This window comes from Xyrauchen texanus, chromosome 7 (assembly GCF_025860055.1).
Source record: "Xyrauchen texanus isolate HMW12.3.18 chromosome 7, RBS_HiC_50CHRs, whole genome shotgun sequence".
Classification (NCBI taxonomy): Eukaryota; Metazoa; Chordata; class Actinopteri; order Cypriniformes; family Catostomidae; genus Xyrauchen; species Xyrauchen texanus.
The window spans coordinates 15,826,082-15,849,348 of NC_068282.1; the positions used below are offsets into that span (position 1 = coordinate 15,826,082).

General features: G+C 40.9%; 1 protein-coding gene across 1 annotated transcript in view; it reads right to left on the reverse strand.

Annotated features, from left to right (window-relative positions):
* Positions 1-23,267, reverse strand: part of b4galnt1b (beta-1,4-N-acetyl-galactosaminyl transferase 1b) — a 45,364-nt gene that overhangs the window by 3,634 nt on the left and 18,463 nt on the right. The window contains exon 12 of the mRNA XM_052129620.1: positions 12,132-12,369. Within this exon, the coding sequence (XP_051985580.1) occupies positions 12,132-12,369 (238 nt within the window). The remainder of the gene's footprint in view (positions 1-12,131; positions 12,370-23,267) is intronic.

Genomic DNA, 23,267 nt, shown 5'->3' on the forward strand with positions numbered 1-23,267 from the left:
GTGGTTTTGCTATAAGCAATGTGTAATTTAAACTGACTAATATCAGTTCAGAAGACTCTGGGCTGTCAGTAAAAGTTACATTTCGACGTACAAAGTCATGTGACAAAACAACATGGCGCCGATCACAGCAAAGTGTGTCTTTGGGAGAAATGCCAATCTGGTAAGAAAAATAATATTTTTTTTAGATTGAAACCTGTTTGAGTCAGTAGATTAGTCTCTAGTTTCACCCGATATACCATTTAAAATTTGTTTTGCAATTTATCGCAAAATGCCTCGCTGCTATAAACAATGTTCATTAAGGTATACTTGAGTTCATTTTTTCCTTAGAAATCTATATTTTTCTTTTAATTTAACATGGTTGGCAGTGATTGGATGATGCTGACCATTACATTGAATCAGAATTAAGTATGATAAATTCTGATGCAATGTCTGTAATGTCTCAAAATCATGAATAACCAACACTCCTGGAAACAAACAATTTGCTTAAAAAAAAAAAAATTTGAAATGTGACTAAAGGTCTAAAGATTCTTAACTTTCCCCGAAGGAGCAAACGCAAACGCAAACACACACACACACACACACACACACACACACACACACACACACACACACACACACACACACACACACACACACACCTCTTTCACCCCCTTCATGGTCTTAAGGTCTCGGGCAGGCTGCAATCGCTGCGGTCTTATCAATTTGGGGCCGCACCTGTCCATGACCCAAGTGGAAGCCCAGATACCATTATTACAACCGTCCAATTGTACAATTCTCAGGGTTTGCCGTAAGTCCCACCAATCTCAATGACTTTAGGAGAGCCCTCAAATGCTGCATGTGCCACTGCCAATCGTTACTGTAAATAATGATGTCATCCAAATAGGCAGTGGCGTAAGCAGCGTGCATTCTGAGGTTTCTGTCCATGAGCCGCTGAAACATAGCCGGGGCCCTGAACAAACTGAATCATATGAATCATATGTTTTAGTGTCTGATTAAATAGCTCGACCAAGCTGTCCGTTTGGGGGTGATAAATGCTGGCCCAAATCAATTTAATCCCCAATAATTCATACAGCTTGCATAGTGTATGTGACATAAATGTACTATAACAACTTACAACTTTTTACAAGTTTTTGTGAAAATAAAGAGACTTACGTTGGATTGTTATCCAGCTCCCACTTCCTCCTTGGAGAATTAAGAGCTTGTCCCAGTAGTGCCGAAACCTGGGAAGGAGGAATGATAGGCAGCCATGATGTCCTCGCCACTGGAAGAAGTCTTCGATTGCCTTGCCAGCATCCACCAAGCACAACACCAGGCCCTCAAGGAGCTGCGGAAGGAGCAGGAGAAGTGTTTCGAGGTGCTCCTCCAGGACCTGCAGGTGATGCAGAGCTTGCTACCCCAGAAGGGAGCTTCAGCTGTAACCCCAGCATTAGCAGGACTCCATGTGATGCTCACGAAGATGACACCACAGGACTGCTCCCTGTTCCTTCTGGTGGTGGTGGCGCAGTGGGCTAAAGCACATAACTGTTAATCAGAAGGTCGCTGGTTTGATCCCCACTGCCACCACCATTGTGTCCTTGATACCAATTCTTTCAAAGGGGACCTCGATCAATGGAAGGTGCCAGCAGATTCACAAGCTGACATTCATGGCATGTCGCACACCATCTGCGAACATCCCTGTGAATGCCTGGCCGACAGAAAAAGATGGTTCAGTGTTTCAGGCCGAAGTGACCCTCCATCGGATTATAATGAGCCGTCTGGAATAACATTTCCCAACGGCTCTTGGTACTAACAATTGGGTTGTATTTTCCTTTGTCTGAGCGTCCTGTGTCACTCGATACAACTGATCCTTGATCATTTAAAAATACGGCTATGCAAGCGTGATGTCTGGCTGGAGACGCTGACCATCAATCACTTTCACTTGATCAAAGGCATGCCTAAGGGTCTCATCTAGCATCTGCTACAGAGGGAAATCCCCTGCAGGGAATCCTCAAAGTCAGTGAATCGCAAACCACACACCGAGACACACTGAATAATGACCGTCACTAACTCGTAATCATGAACATCCCCATCCACACACCGGCTTTTATCCAACACCTCAGATTGAATCAAGCTTTGGTGAATGGAGGTTTGCTTACAACCTGAGCAGGAACAGGATGATGGGGTCGTCCTGTGGTGTCATCTTCACAAGCATCACATGGGGTCCTGCTGGGGTTACGGCTGAAGCCCCCTCCTGGGGCAGTAAGCTCCGCAACACCAGTCGGTCCTGGATGAGCACCTTAAAATGCTTCTCCTGCTCCATCCACAGCTCCATGAGGGCCTGGTGTTGTGCTTGGTGGATGCTGGTGACTGGAAGACTTCTTCCATCGGTGAGGATGTGTATCCTTCCTCATTCCCAGGTTTCAGCACCACAGTGATAATGTTCTTAACTCTCTCCAAAGAAGGAAGCAGGAGCCGAATAACAATCCAATGCAAGTCTTTTTATTAATTTTCACAAAAACTTGCTGATTTTCAACCAACACTCATACACACAGTGTTGTGCGTCGATACTGACACTGATTTTCTATAACTTGTTCAGTCTTTTGATGAAAATGTCCTTTAAAATTAGTCAATATTTAGTTATATATTTATTAGTTTTAGTCTGATGAAAATTAAATCTTTTAGTTGACAACGATGCGCAAAATGGACAAAAATGTGTGTCAAACTCTAATAGTCCAAACTTTAATCAAATATTCAAACATTGAGAAAAACCATTTATAAACATGTAACTATACATAGCCTACTGTCCTTGTGAAAAAGATTTTGCTTCTAAAATAATAATGAATAGACTGAAGTATTAGCTTTTAGAATTTAGCCTACTGTACTCTGAATTCCTCATGCTTTAGAAACTTATTAATTTCCGTTAAAGGATATCATATTACGTGTAGTGTGTTTCTTACGGAAACAGTATATTCACAACACAAGTTATGCAAATGACGTATATTCTGACTAGCTCGTAATTTATTTCAAGTTCACCTGTTCATTCCTTTCACTGTGCAGTTGTAAGTTGTTATAGTACATATACGTTATGTTTTGGATATAGACTACTATAGTTATTAAAATCATGTATAAATAGGATGTGTTTGAATTAGGTATTTACCCCATTTTGAATCAGTTCATTTTTCCTGTATTCAACGCACGCAACTCAAGTAGAGAAATCCATAATTATTAATGGGTTAGATAAATCTATATCTGATATCTTCTATATACAGATTCTACAGATGTTTCTTCTCCTTTTCATATCTTGCACTGTTAATATCTTGCAGTATAACTTTTTATCTTGTCATATTTTCGTCAATAGTATGCTTTAATAAAATACTTTGTCATTATGTGCCATTTTCGTCTCGTCTTCGATATCATTGCCGAAATCAAAAAACCCTTCATCAATGAACATTTTCATCAGTGATATCGTTGACGAGATTAAAACTGAGCATGGCATTTTTTTTCTCTCCCCCTTTCTCCCCAATTTGAATGCCCAATTACCAATGCACTCTAGGTCCTCGTGGTGGCATAGTAACTCGCCTCAATCCAGGTGGTAGAGGACAAATCTCAGTTACCTCAGTGTCTGAGACCTTCAATCCGTGCATCTTATCACATGGCTTGTTGAGCACATTACCACGGAGACCTTGCGCCTATGAAGGCCCACACCTAGCACCTGTGAAGGCCCACACTATTCTCATTGACATCCATGCACAACTCACCAAGTGCCCCACCGAGAGGAAAACCACACATTATAGCGACCACAAGGATGTTATCCCATGTAACACTACCCACCCTAGCAACCGGGTCAATTGGTTGCTTAGGAGACCTGGCTGGAGTCACTCAACATGCCCTGGATTAGAACTCTCGCTTCCAGGGGTGGTAGTCAGCATCAATACTCACGGAGCTACACAAGCACCGAGCATGGTATTATTTAAAATTTCACAACTTAGTCCCACTGTCCACATATGTTTTTAGGGAAACAATTATTTGCTCTGGATTTTTTTTATTTATTTTATTTGTATTGCTAGTTACAAATCAAAAAGGGAAATGGAAAATGCACACAGCAGCCACTCTCTGGTCTCAGGAGGTTAAAGATGCACTCAGTAATATTGTGTTTATGTTGAACAGATGCCTAGCAGTGTAGATGCAGCATCACACAAAAACAGTAGTTCTCAGTCACCAGAAATGCAATTGTAGCAATGTGCCATTTGCAGTCACCCTATATATATATATATTACTATATTTCGCGAGCAAAATCCAAATATTTGTCTGGTCATATGATCTTAACATGGTGACCCATGAATGTGTGCCCAGCACCAAAATAAAGACACATCATATCTAGTACACAGAACATTTGATGTAATTCAACATATGTGAATTACATGTGTATGCAACTTATACTTGCATACCTGTTCCATGCACATCAGATTGTTTTCGTTATGTTTAAAGCAATCATTTAAATGATTATTTCTTACTGTTTAGCAATATTTTATTTTTTTAAATAAAAAAAAAAAGGGTAAAATGTATATGAACACATTTTTCTCATAACAATATCCATGTGACTCCAAAATAAGATTGAGTAGAGTAAACTTTCCATAATAATAATTTTATCATGCAATATAGATGTGTTAAATTAATTGAAAATATATATATATATATATATATATATATATATATATATATATATATATATATATATATAAAACTAAATGTAATATATAAACAATAAATTAATATAGTTTCATTAATATAATATTAAAATGTATTAATATAATAAAAACTACATATACATGCACACATATATGACATTTTTCATCGAATTAATTACATGTGCCAATTAATTAATCATGATTAATCGCATATACAAATATTTGCTGAGAAAGCCCCTCATATAACAATAATTCAATATATAATGATGAAATAATTAGCTTATATATATATATATATATATATATATATATATATATACACATACACACACATATATACACATACACACACTCACCAAAAGGATTATTAGGAACACCATACTAATACTGTGTTTGACCCCCTTTCCCCTTCAGAACTGCCTTAATTCTACGTGGCATTGATTCTGAAAGTGCTGAAAGCATTCTTTAGAAATGTTGGCCCATATTGATAGGATAGCATCTTGCAGTTGATGGAGATTTGTGGGATGCACATCCAGGGCATGAAGCTCCCGTTCCACCACATCCCAAAGATGCTCTATTGGGTTGAGACCTGGAGACTGTGGGGGCCATTTTAGTACAGTGAACTCATTGTCATGTTCAAGAAACCAATTTGAAATGATTCGAGCTTTGTGACATGGTGCATTATCCTGCTGGAAGTAGCCATCAGAGGATGGGTACATGGTGGCCAGAGCCATATAGAGAGAGAGTTGCGACAACGGAAGTTCTAAATGCTTGATCGTCACGTGATTCACGTAGACTTCAGATAGTTCCAGGAAGTGCTTTGGCGGGCATTTCAAACTGTTAGAGTAGAGTGACAGAACTGCGATTTCTGGTAATTAGTAGTCAATAAATGCATTTATTTTATATATTTATGTAACACACCGACATATGTATCTAGCATGAGTATGTTGTTACAGCGATGTTGTTTTTTTAAAGATCAAATCAGCTAATATTTGAGGATTACCATTATTTGCCTCAACTTATTTCAGGCTAGGGTTTCTGTTGCCTTTTTATGTTACCTCATGTTCATTGTTTTCACTAATCTCATGGTAACTAATGTCATATTTATGACTTTTCAGATAGTACAGAGACAGGCTGGTGACAGGTGATTTCCAGCTCGCACCGCACAATGGGTCAATGAACTATTAACTATTAGCAGCAGTTACGTAAATGTAAAATTTAGTGAAATGAAGCTTATTGTTTACAATTCTTACAATTCTATATGTAGTAATATAATTATTTATGTATTATAAATATTATATATCTAAAGTATAATTCTTACAATACTTATTCATATACACAATATATTCAGCTTTAAAACAACTTAAGCATACTCGTATATAAACTGCCGTTCAAAAGTAATGAGGCTGAAAATTCAGCTTGGCATCACAGGAGTAAATTACATTTTAAAATACATTAAAATAGAAAACAGTTATTTTAAATTGTAATAATATATTAAGATATTACTTTTTTTTTTAAACGATGGATGAAACTGAATCAAGAGAACAGATTTTACAATTAATAGGGTGTTCGTTACTAACGTTATCCAGCTCCAATCCTTGCCTAATCTGTTAGTTATCCGATAACATCCCTTATCTCCTAATTTAATGAGTAATACTGAACTATAAAGGTTTTAATTTACAAATTATTTTTATTTAGATGTACTGATAATATACAGAATAAGATAATATTATTCTTTAAACGTCTCACCTTTTAAAAGTGCGTCGCAAACAGTTTGTTCTACGGCGCGGCATGTGTTTGCTGCTACTTCCGGGAACTATTGAGAGGCTCCACGAGCCGCAATTGCTGTAAAAAAAAAAAAAACGTTCCATTGGAGTCAATGGAGTTGTCGCAACTCTCTCTCTATATGGCTCTGATGGTGGCCATAAAGGGATGGACATGGTCAGAAACAATGCTCAGGTAGGCCGTGGCATTTAAACGATACCCAATTGGCACTAAGGGGCCTAAAGTGTGCCAAGAAAACATCCCCCACACCATTATACCACCACCACCAGCCTGCACAGTGGTAACAAGGCATGATGGATCCATGTTCTCATTCTGTTTATGCCAAATTCTGACTCAACAGAAATCGAGACTGATCAGACCAGGCAACATTTTTCCAGTCTTCAACTGTCCAATTTTGGTGAGCTCTTGCAAATTGTAGCCTCTTTTTCCTATTTGAAGTGGAGATGAGTGGTACTCGGTGGGGTCTTCTGCTGTTGTAGCCCATCCGCCTCAAGTTGTGCGTGTTGTGGCTTCACAAATGCTTTGCTGCATACCTCGGTTGTAACGAGTGGTTATTTCAGGCAAAGTTGCTCTTCTATCAGCTTGAATCAGTCGGCCCATTCTCCTCTGACCTCTAGCATCAACAAGGCATTTTCGCCCACAGGACAGCCGCATACTGGATGTTTTTCCTTTTCACACCATTCTTTGTAAACCCTAGAAATGGTTGTGCGTGAAAATCCCAGTAACTGAGCAGATTGTGAAATACTCAGACCGGCCCGTCTGGCACCAACAACCATGCCACGCTCAAAATTGCTTAAATCACCTTTCTTTCCCATTCTGACATTCAGTTTGGAGTTCAGGAGATTGTCTTGACCAGGACGACACCCCTAAATGCATTGAAGCAACTGCCATGTGATTGGTTGATTAGATAATTGCATTAATGAGAAATTGAACAGGTGTTCCTAATAATCCTTTAGGTTAGTGTATATCTAAAAAAATATATATATATATATATATATATATATATATATATATATATATTCAGATAATTAAAATGCATTACATTCTTGTGGCAGAAGATCATTGATAAGACAATACAAAAAATGGCTTTAGAATACAATGTTTTGTTTACTACCATATTATTGATCATAGGTCAATCATTGGCATACAGTTCACAGCAATCCTTTTCGCAAGTGAATTTGTCAATCAGTTCGAGACTCATTATGAGGGCTTGTTTAAGGACTCGTCAATTTCAACAAGCATCAGACATGCTTGTGCAGCGTCTCGGGTGCGTTGCTTCATAAACATACAATTCTTAGGTCACTGTGTCAAGTTAAATATAGTTTTAATACTAAGAACACATCTCTTAGTTCGGATTTGCGCTCCATCAAATGTTTTGAACGCAAGAATGTAACGAATGTCGGTTTTGTGCTGTCTGGTTGTTTTCTTCTCTGTATAAACTACGCGTTGTCACACAACTGAAATTTCAATTACTGCCCTCTGGAGTAAACAGGTGGTACTACAAGCTTGCATTTCTCAGGAATCTTCCTTATTACAATCCGGGGGCATTTCGATAAATGTGTTATTTTTTATAAAATTTAAAAACACACACACACACACACACACACACACACACACACACACACACACACACACACACACACGTTTTGAAACACTTATTCTTTATTATAATTTGTTTTTCACATTTTAGATTAAGAGTAAAGTCATCAAAACGTCACGGTTACTGTTGTAACCTCTGTTCCCTAAGGGAGGGACTGAGACGTTGTGTCGAATTAAGTGGCACAAGGGGTCTTCCTTGGGAGCCTCGTGTACCTCTGAACTTGAGAAAAGGCCGATGAGAAATTGGCAGAAAGAAATTCCATATCCTGCCCCCGGACATACGGGAATAAAGGGAAGACGGTGTGCGTCTGTCAGTCAGGTTTTTGCACTGAGGATCCGAAAATAAGGTACAGCCATTTACAGTGCCTACCACTAGTGACAGAAGGGACACAACGTCTCATTCCCTCCCTCGGGGAACGGAGGTTACAACAGTAACCGTGACATTCCCCTTCTGTCACTCACTCGACGTTGTGTCGAATTAAGTGACACAAGGTATCCCATTCAAAAGCGCCACGCACTAGCCCGTGTTACGTGAACTGTTGACACAGGTGCAAGCAGGTTGCTGCAAGCTAGAGGCAACTGTATCGGTTGCACGTAGCCCTCCCCAACGCCCCCAAAAGAGATTTCATATACAGAACTTAGGCACCCCTGAGAGGGGAACAGATACTACATGACTAGCATGGGAACAAGAACCAGATCCGGCCAATAAGGAGCCACCAAGGTGACCTGTTCCTCGTCCTCCCTGATCTTGCACAGCACCAGTGCAAGAAGGCTCACTGGGGGAAATGCGTACCTGCGCAGCCCCCAGGGCCAGCAGTGTGCCAATGCGTCTGTCCCGAGAGGGGCTTCTGTCAGGGAGTACCAGAGTAGGCAGTGGGTGTTGTCCTGGGAGGCAAAGAGATCTATCTGTGCCATGCTGAATCGGTCCCAAATAAGCTGGACCACCTGGGGGTGGAGCCTCCACTCTCCGCTGGGCGAAACCTGTCACGACAGTGCGTCCGTCATCATGTTGCAGTTGCCAGGGATATGAGTGGCGTGCAGTGACCTGAGTCACTGCTGACTCCAAAAGAGGAGATGGTGGGCGAGTTGTGACATATGATGAGAGCACACGCTGCCTTGGTGATTTATGTACGCTACAGTCACGGTGCTGTCTGAATGGATCAAGACGTGCTTGCCCCGAAATAGCGGAAGAAACAGGGCTAGGAATACAGCCAGCAACTCTAGGCAGTTGATGTGCCAACGCAGCCGGGGCCCTGTCTAGGAGCCAGCGGCAGCATGCCCATTGCACCCGGTGCCCCAACCCATTGAGAGGCGTCTGTGGTGACCACGACACATCTGGACACCTGCTGTAGGGGGGATCTTTTAGAGAAACAAACTCTTTTATGAGAGGAAAACAATCTTTTAGGCAGTGAAAGCGCTGTCGAAGCGCCTGTGGGCATGGACTGCACAGCGTGCGGAGAGAGAGAACACAAGCTGGAAACGCGCCATAAGATCCAACAGCAGTGCTTCTTGCCAGTAGAGGTGAGTGGAACAGTAGTGAACTCTGCTTGCTGTTGCACAACCGCTCGGCTCTGAAGAAAAAAATCTGACTGACAGATGCACGCCCGCTTCCCTTTATACCCGTACGTCCAGGGGCAGGACATGCAAATTCTGTCTGCCAATATCTCAGTGGCCTTTTCTCAAGTTCAGAGGTACGTGAGGCTCCCAAGAAAGATCCCCTTGTGTCACTTCATTCAACACAACGTCGAGTGAGTGACAGAAGGGGAAATATGCTATATGTTAAACTTTTATATTTTAGCATCTTCAAAGTGGTCACCATTTGCCTAGAATCTGCAGACATGTACTCTTGACATTTTCTCAACCAGCTTCTTGAGGTATCACCTTGAGATGCTTTTTAAACAGTATTGAAGGAGTTCTCATCTATGTTGGGCACTTATTGGCTGCTTTTCTTTATTATTTGGTCCATGTCATCACTTTAAAAAATTACACTTTAGTTCCCCTTCTGTCGCTCTCTCCACGTTGTGTCGGAGAAGCGACATTAAGGGTCTCTCTTGAGCGCCGATATATGCCTCTGATCTATGAAAAAAGGCCAATGAGAAGTTGGCAGACGGTATTTGCATTTCAGCCCCGGTGTGCTTCGACAGCGCAGACAAACTCGGAAAGAGTTTTACAAAAGAGTGATTTTATTAAGAGTAATTTCCTCTAAAAGAGCAAAACACAGTGGCGTTGAACGTCCTTTTCAGGACGCGTCTTTCTCAAGATGCCTTTTTGCCCCTGTGTTGTTCCTGGATGCGGTAGAGTGCTCTCCGCTTCAGATGGCCACAGGTGTTGTCTCGTGTGTTTGGGCAGCGATCACACCGAGGCTGCGTTTGTGGATGGTTCATGTTCTCACTGCGAGAACATGACCATGACAACGTTGCAGTCGCGGCTTGCTTTCAACAGAAGGCTGGAGCCACTCCAGCCGCCCCTGCATTGCTCCTTCCCATGAGATTGAGGACGATGCGGTTGGCGATGGAAGTGATCTGGGGATGGCAGCGGGTGCAGCTCCGCCAGGTACGCCCCCTTGGACCACCCGCCCACCGGCACGCTCGTTGACTCCTGTCCGTGCTCGAGGGAACAGCGGCTCGCCTCACAGCCAGTCTGCCTATCCTCTCGAGCCCGAAGTGGATGAGCTTGCCGCTGCATCGGAGAGCGTGGTATCTGACGCTGAGGACTCCCCTGGGCTGCCGCTTTCGGGCCTGCATGCCCAGGCTGAGGCCGATGCGCAGATGACCAACATGCTTTCCCGGGCCGCCGCTAGCATGGGCTTGGATTGGAAACTTCCATCCTCCCCACAGCCATCACGGCTGGACAACTGGTTCCTGGGGTCCGGGTGCCGCTCACAGCCTCGCCCCCAGTCCCGTTTTTCTCGGAAGTGCATGATGAGCTGACCTCATCGTGGAGAGCACCCCTCTCCACTCATCACACCGTCACTTGCCCATCTGCTTTCGCCACCCTCAACGGCGGAGTGCGCCACGGATACACGCGATTCCCCAGGTGGATAGGGCGGTTGCGCTCCACCTATGCCCCAGAAACCCTACCACCTGGCGGGGCCGCCCTGTACTCCCCTCCCGGCCCTGTAGGACAACATCCTCGCTGACCGCGAAGGCCTACAGCGCTGCTGGACGTGCCGCTTCCGCCCTGCATGCCATGGCCCTCCTGCAAGTCCACCAGGCCAAGGCACTCAGAAATATGCACAGGGGTGGCCCTGATCCCGACATGCTGCAGGAACTGTGCTCAGCGACCGACCTCGCCCTGAAAGCGACAAAGTGTTGCTTCTCCGACACAACGTGGAGACGTATGTTACGTATGTAAACTCCGTTCCCCGAAGGAGGAAAGAGACGTTGTGCCTTCCCCGCCATGTCGCTGAGCTGAGCCAATGTTATGGCCGGACCATTTCCGGCTCCTCAGAAAAATCCTGAATGAACTCCCGTATATGCCCCGCTTAAATACCTGTATGTCCGGGGACAGGGTACGCAAATACCATCTGCCAACTTCTCATTGGCCTTTTTTCATAGATCAGAGGCATATATCGGCGCTCAAGAGAGACCCCTAGTGTCGCTTCTCCGACACAACGTCTCGTTCCCTCCATCGGGAAACGGAGGTTACAAAAGTAACCTAGACGTTTTATATTTAAATAAATTAATATGTTGGCACAATTATATATATAATAATTAACATTTAAACATACGCTTTCAAATCAAAAGATTTTTATGATCATGAGAAACATTTCAGTCAAGTGTTTCAAAAATTTTTACAAGTAGTGTGTGTGTGTGTGTGTGTGTATATATATATATATATATATATATATATATATATATATATATATATATAATTATTGTCAGTTGTAGTTCCTAATGTTTTTAACACCACTGAACAATAGTGAATGCCAACCAATGTTACATTTAAATATGTGTATATGCAATGAGAAACACAAAATATAAATTGTATATAGTAAGTTGGTGTAATGTATGATTCATGAGTTTTGAAAAAAATACAAAAAAATCAGATTTGTATGTGCATCTTTCATTACAAACTCACCCAGATGTGCAACACGGGCTAGCCGAGGGTCAAACCCAACTTGCTGCACCTTGTCTGTCCTGGCAAGGAAGAAGTTGATTACTCCATCAGTAACCACGCAGTGAGGAAAGCCCTGGATGATGTGGTGGAATCCACGCCTCATGTGCAGACAGTCCCCGTCTTCCTCTCCTGCGTCAATTGAGATTGTCTGCCTGTAGGTGGCAGTGTAGCCTGTAGCTTCACGTACTGCTCCTCCAACCTAAATGAACACAGCATCAGGAACACACTGAACAATGCAAACATAAATGGATGAGACTCTTTAGTAATAGCTTTAACTTTCCATTCACTTTCATGTGCTTGGAACTCATAATTACTATATTTCAGAGTCCACTTGAAGCGCACATCTTTCACTAGAAAGTGCACATATGTATTGTTTAAATAATACCATCCATTTCTATTTTTTTTTTTAAATATTTTTTATCATTACAGACTTGGACAATTGTTTGTATTCAACAATAATTTCTCCTACTGGAGAGAAGGAGAGGCGGAGGATTGTAACGATGTTGACAAACAGGCAGAGAAGATGATGATGAAGTTTAGATGAACCCAATTGCAGTTTATTCTCAAACGTGGAAACCAGTATCCCTAACTATAAATGTGAGTGAAACAAAAACAAGAAACCAAGGACCTAACTAAACATGACAAAACTAGGCTATGGCGATGGCATGGCGATGGCTAGAGCAAAACAAAACCACAAGGTTACAAGTACACTGACCAGACTAAACATTGGCAAATCAACAAGGTTACATGTACAATACCTGACAAAAGACAAAGGAAAACATGAGGGTTTAAATACACAGACATGGGTAACAAAAGCCAATGAACAAACAGAACTCAAAACAAGATAACAAGACAATTAACCAAAACCAATGACAAACTAGAACTGAATCAAAATAATCAAACAATGAACCAATGAAAACCAGACACATGAACATGGCGGGAAAAACAGGACATCACAAGACTAGGTAACAGGAACTTAACAGGAATTTCAACATAAAAGTACACCAGCAAAAGACAACAGGGAATATGTGACCCTAGGAAACAGGAACTAAAAAATAATTTCAAAATAAAAGTACACAAACAAAAGACAACAGGGACTATGTCACAAGGATCCAAAAAGCCTGTTTAAAGGAAAAGGCTATTGCGGGTTCAGAACTGTTCAGTACAAGTTAAGCTCAATCAACAGCATTTGTGTTGATTAGGCTACAACAAAAATCAATTTTGGCTTGTCGCACATTTTATATATAAAAAAAAAAGACAAATCTGGTTTCCAGTGAGGCACTTAGTGAATTGGGCCAATCCGTAATTGTTAAAAGTTTCAAAAATAATATGCATGTTAACGCTGCCATGATGACGTAAGGCGCTAATCCTAAAATGACCATAAAAATAACTCAAATAATACATGATTTTTAAAAGAAGAATTAATGTAAGTTCTTCATACAATTATAAACTTCACATTTCTGCCTTAAACCCTCCAAAAATTGGCCCCATTAAATTCCATTGTAAGTCCCTCACTGTACCTCAATTTTTGCTTCTTCTTTTATTAAGAAAAATTATTGTTTGTAGAAATCAACATTATGCAACAAATAATGCCAATTAAGCTTAACTTGGATTGTACCCAGAATATTCCTTTAACTCGGATGCTACACTCTGACGGACTTCAGAGGATGAAATGATGCCAACTCCAACCTGCATCACCTCGGTCTATTTATGGACTACGATCTTGAAATGAAATGCTTAGACTAACTATTGCCAACAAAAGCCTTCATCAGCCAATTAACAAGGACAATTGCATCTATGTGAACTTCTGCAATTAATCAAGATGGACTTCAAAGACTTTGGTCATTAATCTTACAGTTCAAACACAATCGATGTTTAATCACTGACCCTTAACGCTTAGTTTAATAATTTTAAACCATGATTTTACCAATACATAATTAATATTTACATTACATTCAAAATGTTAGCCAGAGGGGAACTGGCCCCCACAGTGAGTCTGGTTTCTCCCAAGGTTATTTTTCTCCATTAATCAACATCTTATGGAGTTTTGTGTTCCTTGCCACAGTCGCCTACAGCTTGCTCACTGGGGTTATTAATACAATTATCATTTAATTATTTTTAAACACTATTAAAAATCGTATTTTATCTAAATTACACAATGATGATTAATCGACTTTATAGACATTACAGTTTTATCGTCTGTTAATGCTGATATTCTGTAAAGCTGCTTTGAAACGATGTGTGTTCTGAAAGGCGCTATACAAATAAAATTGACTTGACTTGACTTGACTACACTCTCAAAATAAAACAACTGCTGGAAATATGTTTAAGTTGTTTTTAAAGATTTCCTGCTTTAGTGTCATACCCAAAATTAAAGGCTTATAATTAGACAAAAAAAACAAAAAAACAAGGGAGGTCAAATGTTTGGTATCATTGCAAAGAAAACATTTCTAAATTTGTAGTGATATAGATTGATACATTCTGAGATTTTAAGCCTAAAAAACTGTTGTCCCCTGTTATTTTCATATTTGACATTATAAATCACTGGGTGTAAATATGGTGGCTTCAAAAAACTTTTGTTTTGTTCCCAGGGCCGTTACCACAATATAATTTGAAGGGGACAAGTCCTTCAAAAGCTTCAAAAAGGACAAATATTTTAAAGCACTATTAAAGGTTCCATATAAAGATATCATAACAGTAGTCCATATGACAAGTGCACTATATTGCAAGCTTTCTGGGGCCATACAACTGCTATGTGTTGTATGGACTACTTTTATGGTATTTCTATAATTATTATGTTTTTCTCTTTAGACCTTGACAGCAGTGCTCAATATGAACTTTTTTGTATGGAAAAGAGCAGCATTTGGGTTCTTGAAGAAAAGATTGTGTTAAGATTCTATGGGAGGAAAAACAATGAGGGACAACTTAAGGGTAGTAAATAGTTTTGTATATTTTCTTTTTGCTAGCCAGCTGACACAGTCATGTCATTTTACAGATACATCACTGATGAAAATAAAATAAAATAATATTCATCTTTTCTTTGAGACAGCACAAAAAAAGAAAGAAAATATGACTGAAACAGGCAGATTGCTAGCAATCAGACACAGTGTTTGTCTTGTACTCTGTGAACTTTAAAAATACAGCAATCAAAATATACAGCATAGCATTACATATATAATATATCATAGTGTCCAAAATACTCTCCAAACAAATAAAACATAATAATTATACATAAGAACTAATTACACAAGCAAACACAACAACGAATAAAGGTATGTATAGCATGGAGACATGATTCTAGTAATGAGATTTCACAGAATGAGTGCCCTTTGACACAGTGAGTCTGGATCATTTAGATTTTGTCATTTACTTGGTGCCATCTCCTGGTGGCCAAATGTAACATTGTGCATTTTGTGGATTATCTAATGATCTATGCATCCAATTACCTTCAGTGTGGGCTTCTTTGAAAGATAATACCCTCCTCTAAATAATTGTATGTGATATTTTATGTTTATTGTTAGTGTAGTTATATGTGAACATGCAGCATATAAGCAACAGCAACATAATTGTCAAAGACATATTCTTTGCTATTACTATTTTGTCTGTGAGAAAAACAAATAGGCAAGTATATTCTACTCTTTGAGAGCTTTCAAACAGCATATGACACATGGCTATTTGATCAGTTTGATGTTTTTACTGATTGCAATAATATGTACAGTGCCATTTGTACAGTGCCATTTTTACAGAACCCTTCTGTTTGAAAAATCACCTGTTTTCTCCAGGGGGCAGTAAGCGAAACTTCATACAGGCAAGGCACAGCATTATTTCTAATTATTTAAATATAACTGTTTATAATTATTTCTTCATTATATATTGAATTATTGTTATTTGAGGGGCTTTCTCAGCAAATATTTATATTTTATGTATAAATACATATTTAAATACAAAATATAAGTAACTGTATTCCACTACTGTTACAATTTAAATAATTGGAAATTAGAATACAGTTACATTCAAAAGGTATTTTGATAACGGAAGAGATTACTTTGCATTTTATTATCATTTGTTTCATTTAATATTTAGTCCTTTCAGATGGAAAACATTTATACATATAAATGATGCGAAACAAAGTGCAATTGAACAATAATGAAACTTTCTTATGATGTGTTACTTTCATACGAGCAGACAGAGAAGTAAGTTTGAAGTAAGTGTGTAGCAGAAGAAATAGAAATAAACCTTGTGTAAATTGTCAGTTTTTTCGCTAAGCTAAAATGCTATTTCTATCCATTTTACTTGCACAAGATACTAGGCACTGTAACACTTTTCCCGGGAGATAAATGGTTTAGTCTGATAAATCACAGAGCCAAACATAAAAAGTCTGTTTTCCGCACATTTAATGGCAGATACAAGGGCTGCACGCTCTTCTCATACATGAGAAAATGAACCAACCATTAGTGTCACAAAACATAAAAGTACAATAAAGGTCAGAGAGAGCAGCTCGGTCATCATTCTCCTGCACCTGTACACAGACGGAGTTGGAACTCTCTAATCACACAGCACACACATATGCAAATGAGATGGTCAGCATCTTAAAGGTACCCTGCATACTAATAGAACGCATGTAAATAGATTGTCTTAATCATTACAGAACGATTATATTTTTTATCAAGATAATTGATGTTGGATCATAATTTCTTTTTTTTCTATGGAGACTTTTGATGTTAGGGCAAAAATCATATTCTTGATAATAATTTTTGTATTGTTTTCCTGCAAAAATATCAAAAAATCCTTAAAACAAGATCAATTAGATTCATCTTGTTTTAGAAACAACACTGCATAAAATATTTAGGTTTTTCAAAGAATGTATTTTTAACATGTGTATTTTGTCTTACTGTTTTTATAGTCAAAACAAGTTAGAGTTTTCTCAATCGATTTTACGTATTTCTCTAAACTCAGATCACTGCTCTCAAAACAATTAACACAGCCATCTGAACAATTTGTAATTGTCCTAAACATGTGCATTTTTCTTGAATTTCCTTATTTTCTAGAAACACTATATACAAATTTCTCTAATCTAATATTCATGCTTTTAAAACAGTTAACACAGAGAACTAAATTAAAGTCATACTCTCACATGTCAGGTTGTCAAATGCCTTAATATTGATATCTGCTGTGTTAGTAATGAACATAGCAAGAAAATAGAGAAATTGGAGAAATGTATAAAATCGACAGAGAAAAAATGTAAAAAAAATGTAATACGTTACTGACCTTGGGTAATCGGAATATGTTACAAATAAAATTTTACAGCTTGTATTCTGTAATCTGAAGTGCAATACATTTCAAAAGTAACCCTCCCAACCCTGATAATAACGTATAGCTATAAAAAAGCTTAATATGGTTAATATTAAATATAGAGCATTGCCAAGTCTCCATAATTTCAACAAAAGAGTCCCTGGGAGGGAACGAGACATTGTGTTGAATGAAGTGACACAAGGGGTCTTCCTTGAGAGCCTCGCATTCCTCTGAACTTGAGAAAAGGCCAATGTGAAATTGGCAGACAGAATTTGCATGTCCCGCCCCCAGACATACGGGTATAAAGGGAAGCGGGCATGCATCTGTCAGTCAGGTTTTTGCACTGAGGAGCCGAGAATAAGGCACGGCCGTTTACAGTGGTAGGTCTAGTGCTGTGGCAGAAGGGACACAACATCTCATTCCCTCCATCAGAGAACTTAGGTTCCGACAGTAACCATGACGTTTCCCTTCTGTCACACACACTTCCGAAAGCCAGGCAGGTGTCACTGACAGAGAATGCTTGCAGGTCCCCAACCCTCTTGATGGAGTCTAACGTGATCAGGAGGGCCGTTTTCAGGGAGAGGGCCTAGAGCTTAACTGAATCAAGCGGCTCGAAGATGGGTCTCTGAAGGCCCGTGAGGACCACCGAGATATCCCAGGAGGGGAACAGCCTTGGCCAGGGAGGGTTCAGTCTCCGGGGGTCTCTGAAGGAAACCTTGCCCTCTACTGCGTCATGGTGGGCTGCGATAGCAGATACATACACCTTCAAGGTGGAGGTGCCTCTAGCCTCTCCTGCAGGAATGAAAGCACTGCACATCTCTGTGGGTCTTCGGCTCAGGAAGAACACCAATTCGTGAACGAGCGCCACTTTAGGGCGTAAAGTGACCTGGTGGAGGGAGCTCTGGCTTGGTTGATCATCTTCACGACTGCAGGTGGTAGATAACTTAGATCTTCCACATCCCTCCAGGGGCCAGACGTGGAGGTTCCAGAGGTCTGGGCGCGGTTGCCAGAGGGTGCCCCATCCCTGAGAAGAAGGTCCTTCCTCAGGGGAATTTTCAAGGGAGGTGCTGTCGCGAGGAGCGTAAGATCCGAGAACCAGGTCCGGGTGGGCCTGTAAGGAGCCACCAAGGTTACCTGTTCCTCGTCCTCCCCGATCTCGCACAGCACCAGTGCAAGGAGGCTCACTGGGGGAAATGCGTACTTGCGCAGCCTCCGGGGCCAGCTGTGTGCCAGTGCATCAGTCCCGAGAGGAGCTTCTTTAGAGGAGTACCAGAGCGGGAAGTGGGTGTTGTCCTGTGAGGCAAAGAGATCTATCTGTGCCATGCCGAATCGGTCCCAAATCAGCTGGACCGCCTAGGGGTGGAGACTTAACTCTCTGCTAGGCGAAACCTGTCACAACAGCACGTCCGCCGTTGTGTTGCAGTTGCCAGGGATGTGAGTGGCATGCAGCGACCTGAGCCGCGGCTGACTCCAAAGGAGGAGATGGCGGGCGAGTTGTGGCATATGACGAGAGCGCACACTGCCTTGACGATTTATGTACGCTACTGTCGCAGTGACTGTCGCGGACCACAAGGGTGGCCATCGCCTGCCCGAGTGCCTGCGCTGTGACCTTCGTGGCACTGAGAGCAAGGTCGGTGGCAGAGAGCAGTTTCTGCAGCATGTTGGGGTCGGGACTACCCAGGTGCAGATTTTTGAGTGCCTTGGCTTGGTGGACCTGCAGGAGAGACATGGCATACAGGGCGGAGGCGGCCTGTCCAGTTGCATTGTAGGCTTTCGTGGTCAGTGATGACATCATCCTAGAGGAGAGTATCGAGCAGTCCCTTCAAGCGGCTTCCTTCTCGGGACAAAGGTGGATCGCAACCACTCTGTCCACCTGGGTGACCTCCGTGTACCCGTGGGCCGCCCGCCATCTAGGATAGTGAGGGTGGACGAGCGGAGGGGTCGGTTCCGGGCAGTAAAATGTGCCCTCCATGACCGTATCAGCTTGTCATGCACTTCAGAGAAGAAAGGAAACGGGGCTTGGCTATGAGCGGTGCCCTGACCCGAGAAACCGATCGAGTAGCCATGAGGGTGGGTGTGCAGAAGTTTCCAATCCAGTCTCGCGTTCACGGCGGCTAGCAGACATCCGCGTGTCAGTCTCAGACTGGGCGAGCAGACCCAAAGGTGGCAGCCCAGATGAGTCATCAGCATCAGACACCGCTGTGACGCTCCCCAATGCAGCTGCGATGACATTCTCCCTTGAGCCCCCAGAATTGGATGATGCCATCGCAGGCATGCGAGGCAGCTTTTATGACCGTCAGAAGTGGAGAAAAATCGACCACATCCAGGAACTACACAGAGGCGGAAAGGCATCTTGAAAAAGACGTGTCCTGAAAAGGACGTTCAACGCCTGCTGTGTATTGCTCTTTTAGAGAAACAAACTCTTTTAGGAGGGGAAAACACACTTTAAGGCAGTGAAAGCGCTGCCGAAGCGCCCAGGGGCGTGGACTGCACAGCGTGCGGAGAGAGAGAACACCAGCTGGAAATGTGCTGTAAGATCCAACAACAGTGCTTCTTGCCAATAGAGGTGAGTGGAACAGTGGTGAACTCAGCTTGCTGTTGCACAACTGCTTGGCTCCGAAGAAAAAATCTGACTGACAGATGCACACCCGCTTCCCTTTATATCCGTATGTCTGGGTGCGGGACAAGCAAATTCTGTCTGCCAATTTCACATTGGCCTTTTCTCATGATCAGAGGTACACGAGGCTCCCAAGGAAAATCCCTTGTGTCACTTCATTCAACATAACGTCGGGTGAGTGACAGAAGGGGAACCCACATTATGCAACCAATCTTCTTTTATCTGATTATTATTGGGATTTTGGTTGAAATTTAAACTATATCTGGGATTTTATTCATTTGGGACTCTGGCCTGGTACTATGGTCTCATCCCCACAACCGTTAATATCTGGTAATATAGTTTTAACTATGTAAACCAATTCTGGCCATTGCTTAGGGGTGTGCTTACCTCCTGGGTCTTTCATCTAAATTACCTCCTGTATGCAGATAAAGTATAGATAAAGACCCCGAGACTTCCAAATGTAACCAATCCCAAAATTCCCTTTGTTTATGTTTTCTCTGGTTTGGGTATTTAAGGAAATATTTAAGGAATAAAAAGTTATATTGGCTGTATATAAAGTAGGAGGCAGCTCAGAGGCATTGCCACTATGTTTATACAAACGCACAAGATAGGGGGAAATTATATCACAAAATCTCTTGAAAAATTCAATGGTAAACCCATGTGGTCCAGGGGATTTATTATTTGGAAAAGAAATTGCTTTATTAATCTCTTTAAGGCTTATATCTGCATCTAAATATTTTACTGCATCTTCATTTACTTTGGGAAGATTCAAATTGTCTAGGAAATTAGTTGCTTTGTTTGAAGTTGTATTTTCCTGGGACCAATATACAGCTTCATAAAATTTAGCAAAACATCTATTTATATCAATAGGATTATTAAAGAGTTTGCCACTATCCGATTTTATTGAGTGTACAGCTTGAGATGCTTGGGCGTGACTCAATTATCGAGCAAGTAGTTTTTGCGGTATATCTCCTAGTTCAAAGTATTGCTGCTTAACTTGGTTGAGTATTTTTAATACATTTTTAGACATGGACACTTATATTCATATTTTAATTCAATAATTTTATTCAAGGTTTCAGCAGTCTGAGTGGCTCTATTTTCTGTCTCCAACTGCATTAGCATGTCCTCAATTTCTTAAAATTTTTCTTTTTCCTGTTTTCTTTCTGCAGCCTCATATACTATTATAGTTCCTCTTAAAACAGCTTTCATAGATTCCTAAAGAATTGAATCGTGAACGTCTCCTTTATCATTTGTAGATATGAAGAATTCTATTTTCTCCCTGAGATAATCACTGAACCGCTTGTCCTTTAATAGACTGTTATTCATTCGCCATGTATATTCTCCTTTAACTACGCCTAAATTCAAATCCAATGAATGTGGGGAATGGTCTGATATTAACACATTATGATATTTTGAGGTGGTTGCCATAGATATTAATTTGGAATCAATTAAAAAATGATCAATTCTCAAGTAAGATTTATGCACAGAAGAGAAAAAGGAATAATCTCTATCAGAGGGGTGAAGTACTCTCCAGATATCTACTATACCGAGATTTTTAATATAATTATTAATAGTTTTACAAGACTTTGATGCAGTTAACTGACTTGTTTGTTTGTCAAGAGCTGGATCTAAAACACAATTAAAGTCTCCCCGATGATGACATTTGAGTCTTGCAGGTTAGGAAGAGTATCAATTACTTTAGTAAAAAATGAAGGATCATCGAAATTTGGGCCATATATATTGACTAACGTAACTGGAGTCTGATTGATCACCCCAAAACCACAAAGTATCTACCGTTTTGATCTGCAATAGTTTGCTTACGTATGAAAGGGAAATTCTTCCTTATAAGGATAGCAACTCCTCTAGCTTTTCCTGAAATGTTTGACTGATATACGTAAGAGGCACAACACAGGCCGAAGGCATCTCTGTGCTGTTCGTATCAAATGTGTGTCCTGGAGAAAATAAATATCTGCTTTAAATGTTTTTAGTTGTGAAAATACTTTCCCCCTTTTTAATGGGCTATTCAGACCCCGTACATTCCAGCTTACAAACCTAACTAACCCTTTGCTTTGGGTACTCTGAGACATAACCATCGAATAGGTGTTCTTGATAAAGTGCCCTTAAAAACTGGGAGTGGTGGTGGCGTGGTGGGCTAAAGCACATAACTGTTAATCAGAAGGTCCCCTCAGCCACCATCATTGTGTCCTTGAGCAAGGCACTTAACTCCAGGTTGCTCCGGGGGATTGTCCCTGTAATAAGTGCACTGTAAGTCGCTTTGGATAAAAGCGTCTGCCAAATGCATAAATGTAAAAGAAAACAATTTTATGTAACATAAATTAGGAATGATGACATAATAACTGTTGCATAGTTCCTCATAGAACATAGAGAATACTTTCCCATACCCCCAGTAAAACAATATTTCCATACTTCACTTAAACCTAACATCACAGTATCATTAACATAGGTTACCATTTGTTACACCTCGCAAAATAAAACAGGCTCCAATCAATCTTACCTCTGAACTATTAGAAAATCTCACCACAAATCAGTCATATACTGTAAAAGAGTTCAATCTGTTTCTCATTTGCATTATAGTCCATTCCAATTACTCAGAACGATGATTCAGAGCTTCATGGTGTTTGACAGGGAACTGACCAGTAAACTACTTTGTCACTCAGGAATTTGTTCACCGCCTCCGTGGTCTCAAACGATGTCGTCCACCGTTACAATGAATCTTGCCGGGAAGCGAAAGCCACACCGTATCTTCCTAGCTCTATATTTCTCTCTAATGTTGTTGAACACCTGTCGCTTTTTCAAGGTATCCGTGGTCAAATCTGGGTAAATCGCCACCCGTGTCCCCATGTAGAACAGCAGCTGGTTCTGCCTGTCTAGGCGAAATACAAGCTCCTTGGTCTGCTAATGATGAAGCCGGGCAATGATTGCTCTCGGTCTGCCACTAGAAGCCAGCTTTAAACTATGGTGCGCCCGATCAACCTGTATTGGCTTTTGAAAATGCTCCTCACCCAAGAGCTTTGGAAGCAGTTTCTCGACAAAATTATGTTGACCTTGCTCCTCTTTTTCATTTATACCTATAATCCGGATATTCGCTGTTCATGTGCATTCGCAACCTTTTCAATTTCCTCCACCCACGTTTCATCCAATGCACATTTCACTGTGGAAAGTGAGGC